At 40.4% G+C, this 6,193-nt stretch overlaps 1 protein-coding gene across 1 annotated transcript in view; it reads left to right on the top strand.

Moving 5' to 3' along the window:
• Positions 1–4,033: 4,033 nt before the first annotated feature.
• The window catches only part of LOC101853273 (integrin alpha-4), a gene marked incomplete in the record, with an annotated part of 42,750 nt that continues 40,590 nt past the window's right edge, over positions 4,034–6,193 (top strand). Inside the window, 1 exon segment of the mRNA XM_005089622.3 lies at positions 4,034–4,442. Within this exon segment, the coding sequence (XP_005089679.2) occupies positions 4,222–4,442 (221 nt within the window).

Here is a 6,193-nt window from a genome sequence, read left to right as displayed (position 1 = left end):
AAAAGAACGGGATGAGAGAGAGAGAGAGAGAGAGAGAGAGAGAGAGAGAGAGAAGGAGGGGATGGGTGGGTAGGAGGGTGGATGGGAGGTTAATAGAGAAAGAGGGATAAAGAAAGAGTAAAGTTAGAGGAGGAGAGCCAACACGATGAGCGATGTCCTAGATGGACGTTGTGAACTGTAAATAGTCGTTACTGTGTTCAAATGTATTTTAATTCACATTGAACCACGTACATGTACTTCTTGATTGGTATCATTTTTTCATGTTCAACATTGTCGATGAGTCAAGAGTGGGATTTCTTCGACTCTGCCTATCAGGGCCAACCCAGAAAGGGTGAGGCATGCATGGCATTCCAACAGAAAGACAGATAATATACACTTATCTTGACAAAATAGACTTCCAAACACAGGGAATCGAACTCACATCATATGAGGGCAATGGCGAAGAACATCTGACGTCCACTGACAGATTGGCGTAAAAATTATTTCCTGATTTTGAAAAAAAAAAATACCCCCCCCCCCTCTAAAAAAATCCTTCTCGTTTATTATTTAATTTAGATATTTAGATTCGCCTCTTACGTAGTTTTACTATTTAAAAAACTATTATTTCTGATGTAGATTGATGCAAAGTCCTGCCTTTGACCCAGAAGGATATGGGCAAGAAATAGTGTAGTTTTGTCAGATACGTCGCTCTGGGACGCAGCATTATACATGATGTAGGCCTACCACAGACGCTGGTCGTTGCCATAGCCGGAGAGGAAACGGAGCAGACTAGATAACAAAGCTCTTAAAATTATCTACAATGCTTTTCATAATTAACATCATGTGGGAATAGTAACATATGAGTAGACAATTAACATGCCGTAAGATATTTCACAGGAAGCCCTCCCCGGATACACATAAGTAAACGCCTTGTTTCGCCCAGTCAATAAGCCTGGTATGTGACCACCATCACGTCGTAGGCCCACGTTCAGCGACACGATAGATAGGGGGCTCTCGTGGCCTGGAGGTTAAGGTGTTCGCCTCTCATTCATCAATAGGTCCTGGATTCGAATCCAGATAGCGACGGAATTTTTTCTTCTCTAAAATTTTCTCCTTTCACCTCCTTTCCTGCTCTCAAGCAATGTTCTGTCTGTCGTCTGCTTTCGTCCCTACTCTCTGCTCCCATTCCACTCACCACCTTTGCCCCCTCCTCTGGGCTTCGAACTCTTTCTGCAGCCTTTCTACTGCTTCTCCTTGGTTCCTTCTTACTGCTTTCTTTCAGCCACACCCATGATCTTCTGGTAGGAAAGATCTACACTTCGCCTTCTCGGACAAGGACGAAAAATATCGGAGTCCTGTGTGCAAGCTGCGCACGTTAAAGATCTCTTGGTTGTCTTAAAATCGACAAGAGTAGGCTTCGGCCGCCACCGGGCAAAATTCAAAATTTCATACCACCTGAAAATGTTTTACGGATCCAGCGCGCTTATATGTGCCCCCCCCCCCCCCAAAAAAAAAATACATACATAAATACATACATACATACATACATACATACATACATAAAAAAATCAAAATAAAAATAAAAATAAATAAATAAATATAAATAAATAAATAAATAAATAATTTTTAAAAAAATGAAATAAAATAAAACAAAATAAATAAATAAATAAATAAATAAATATAAATACAAATAAAAATAAAATAGATAAATAAATAGATAAAGAAATAAAGAAGGATTTGAGTATAGTTTAAATTGTATAATGTGCTTGATTGAATTACCCTTTGGGTATAATAATACGATATTGGATAACATGCTCGAGTGCCTCTTAATGAACAGAGATTAAAATTTTCTTTTTTAATATGCCTCATTGTTTCTGTTTTTCTTTTTTCTTTTCTTTCTAGTAGTCGTAGATCTATTCAAGGTATACTGTTAACGCAAGCTTTCAGAGACCTTTGACAATTAAAAGTCAATATAATTATAACATAATATTCTCGAAACTTCTATAATTTTGTTTTATCATCTCTTAAAAAGTATGTTTTATTGATTCAGAGGACCTAGGCTGTACCCCCCCCCCCTCCCCCCAAAAAAAAAAAAAAAAAATAAATAAACACCCAAAAAACACACACACAAACAATAAAACAAAAACAAACAAACAAACAAACAAAGAAAAGAAAAAACAAACCAAAAACAAAAACCCAACCAAACAGACAGACAGACAAACAAGAAAGAATCAGCCTTTATCCTGAGCTTACAAAAAGAGAAGCGACTCGTCTCTGTGGCCTTTGGTCTGCCGGTAATGGCGTTATCATTAGTGGTGCACTACTTGTGGACTCAAAGGCCGAGCCTGTGTCAAATCACTGCGACTATCTCAAGTGGATGAGTAGGGAGTGTGTGCGCGTACGGACAACCCACAATAGCACGCACTTTTTCAAAAAGCCGTCCTCTTAAGCAGGGGCATAAATGCACAATGCAGTTCTACTTTGAAATATATAAATTATTTCAGAACCGCGCACATTTTGTAACCAATGACTACATGAACATTTTTTGACGTGTAAAAAACACAATGTGTATCCTTTACCTCAAGATCCCATGGTAACGTTTTCGGTTCAAGCCCATTCTATAAGCCGATATTTCCTTCACACTTTAATTTGTTGTATTTTTTATCTTAGAAAAACCACAAAGTTTCAGTGACTATGGCTGACTTTTTAGTTCTGTACAAAACTGATTCAGGTCAATATTGCAAGTTTATGAGGTTCTTATTGTGATACCGTAGTGCAAAACTCAATTGAATCTGCTTTGTACATGTAGCCTACGACGCACAACGATAATGACGTAAAATGAATCGTTGAGCGAGATATCATTTTCCCATACCGTAGCCTTACTTATTGTTGTTTTTCTTTTCCATATTACAAAACGTAGATCTAAAATATGATAATTGTGCTTTTAGATCTATGTAAAGTTATCTTCAAGAGTTTTTGCGCGAACGTTACTGACTTACCGATACTGAAAAAGGTTGTGAGGGAAAGGGGGGGAGGTGCAGAGGGCGGGATGGATGTGTGTTTGTATGTGTGTGTTTGAGTTATGTGGGCTGGAAGACGGCATCTAACAACCAAAGAGCTCACGATGAGCTCACTGTGCTGTAGACATATTTACGCCAAAAGAACTATGACAGGTCGGGGGAGTGACACACATCGGAGTGTCTTCTTCCCTCTCTCAGTCCGTCCCCCCAGGGTAACGGGATGAGGGGAGAGGGGGAGAAAGTCAGAGAGAGAGAGACAGAGAGAGAGTGAGAGAGAGAAAGAGGGAGGCACGGAGGGACATGGATGTTTGCTCTCGAAAGAGAGAGAGAGAGAGAGAGAGAGAGAGAGAGAGAGAGAGAGGGAGAGAGAGAGAGAGAGAGAGAGAGAGAGAGAGATAGAGAGATGGATAGATAGATAGATAGATAGATAGATAGATAGATAGATAGATAGATAGAGAGATGGATAGATAGATAGATAGATAGATAGATAGATAGATAGAGAGAGAGAGAGAGAGAGAGAGAGAGAGAGAGAGAGAGAGAGAGAGAGAGAGAAAATAAAGGGGGGTAGGGGGGTGGCATGTCTGAGATGTGCCTCGTGTCAGTGTGGCTTTATTATAATCTAAATATTCACTCCACTTGTACACGGTCGGGTTGAAGTCCCCATCGTCAGAATAGTATAAAGTTTGTAATTGAAATTGTCATTATTTCACATTAAAATTTACTATGGCGTAATCTACCTTTTTATATTTTTTTCATTTATCATTTTTTTAAACGTCTCACTCCTTCAGAATAGTCTTCTTTTTTTTTTCAAAAGAACCCCGGTGTTGAACACAAATTAAGTAAACTTGCATAGCAAAACGTTTAGCCTATAGGCATAGGTAGGTATTACGAAAAACTAAGTTTTTGGTATTATTCTCAATAAGAAGAGAGTAACGCCACTGTTCCCACTAGGCTACGCTCATTTGATATTAGCCTATTTCCCCCCTCATGTTTCGCGCTTGTGCTTACCACTAGCGAGATGTGCCTGTCTCAAGTGGAACACGGAAGCCCACCGTCAACACACGATGGACAGCTCTTGAAAAAGGATGTGAGGCCTGGGCTAGAAATATCTGGGGCATTAAGAGTATTTTATTGCAAAATCAAATCAGAACAACACAGTTTAACAAATGAACGAAAAAGAAAAAGATGATTCTCGCGTTTTACTGAGTGGACTATAGCTAACATGACGTTTCCAAATGTACTGCAGTGTTACGGCCTATCAATATTACCGTTTCCTTTTAATATGAAATTTAATAAGATGTCGCCTTCTGTATTGAGTGTGTTTTTACTTAGCATCTTGTTGATGTGTGTTCATGGCTTCAACCTCGATCTGGAGAAAGCCAGGATCATTCCGGGACCGGCTGGTACCTTGTTTGGTTTTACTGCCAAATTCCGGAAAATGGAGTAAGTTATTCTTGTTGAATTTCAATACCGGTGACTCTTACATCCCCCCCCCCACACACACACCCTTAATTCTTCGCGCCCCAAATCAGACCGGAACACAGAAGCAAATAATTGATCACAGTATGGTAGCATTATTTTACTTTGCTCCTATTTGTCGGTACATGGTTATAATATTAGATCTAGTATGCTGTAGAAAAAGTCAATGACACAAGGTCTATATCGATGCTTGGCACTGACAGAGTTCAGGTCATTGCATGTGGTTGATCAGGGTATTATTTCCCTGACATCTGTATGTAGGCCTATCATTACTCTGTAGGCTAATACATGTAGGCTTCTTCGAGAATTTCAGTTGGCTCATTTCCAGAAGGCCCTAGAGTCTCAATGATAAAAATCCAAACTGCTGCTGGAACGACAAATTTAAAAGTAAAAAAAAAATAAAATCTCCCCCCCCCCCTAACCCCAAAAGCAACATTGATACTGGTATCTGTTATCCAGGGCGTAGAACAGATTCTTTACACATAATCACAGTACTACTGTACAGTCCGCAACTGTGCCACATTTTCGAAGTTTACTAAATTATCAGTATGGAGAGGGGCTGTTTTTAAAGAAGTGAAGGCATAAGCCCTTATACACTGCTATCACCATGTTTCGATTCTACGTGATCGGGTAGGCGGCCTACGTCTGGTTGGAAATTATGGTCACTCGATCGGCGTTTAAGAAATGGAAATAACAGCTCTACCTGTATATGATAACTGATGTTACGCCCGTATCGACACCACACAGACTTTAAATTATCCATAATAAAAAAAAGTGATATTCGTCCTTAGAAGGAAACGGCTCCTTCGTTGTTCGAAGGACCATGGGGCATTAATTATGGGCTTAAGTTTGTCTTTCGAAAGTGTAGGCCTACGCCTTACCGGTGACTTTTCAGTAGTCTTGGATGGAACATGAAAGCTAGCTAGCGTATACATGTAACAGTGTTAACATTAACGGCATGTTGTATTCTCAAAGAGATCGGACCTGAGCCAGACCTCTACTGTCTGTTTAATAACGGTAAGGCCAGGCACGAGAGTAGTGAGAGGGCACATTGTCATCCTGTAGTCAGCACCCTTGTTACAGAGGAGGAGGGGCTCAGGCAGATCTAAACCTAGTCAGGTGGCCTTCCCCTGTTTGGGGAACCTATCGACCCCCCAAAAAGTACCTTGTTAGGCAGCGGGGCTCCGGTGGCCCAATAGGTACGGTGTTCGCCTCTCTTTCGATAGGTTCCAGGTTGGGAACCTGACAGCGACGGAAAAAAATTTTTTCTAAAATTTTCACATTTCCCCTGCTTTAGTGCTGTCTTATCATGTTCTATGGTCTGCTTTTGCCTCCACTTTCTCAGACTTTCTTCCCCCCCCCCTTTCCTGCCACTCCTTGGCTCCTTACTGCTATCTTTCAGCGCAACCACTGATCTTATAGTCTTATAGTAGATAAGATCTAACACCTATCTAGAATTCTCGGATCAGGGCGGAAAATCTTTGATCGAGGTCCCTTGGGATCGATTACTTTTTGGTTACTTCAACCGCCACTCCGATTTCAAAATGGTTTTACAATACATGGAGAAAAATTCATTGTTTAAAATCGCGTCACAGGGAGAGATCAAGAATAGTATACGTCTCAGAATATCCCTAGTATGTACCCATACATCACAGAGAGAGAGAGAGAGAGAGAGAGAGAGAGAGAGAGAGAGAGAGAGGGAGGGAGGGAGAGAG

This window comes from Aplysia californica, unplaced genomic scaffold (genome assembly GCF_000002075.1).
Source record: "Aplysia californica isolate F4 #8 unplaced genomic scaffold, AplCal3.0 scaffold00007, whole genome shotgun sequence".
Lineage (NCBI taxonomy): Eukaryota > Metazoa > Mollusca > Gastropoda > Aplysiida > Aplysiidae > Aplysia > Aplysia californica.
Note: the sequence above shows the minus strand (reverse complement) of the source record. Positions and strands in the feature narration are given on the sequence as shown.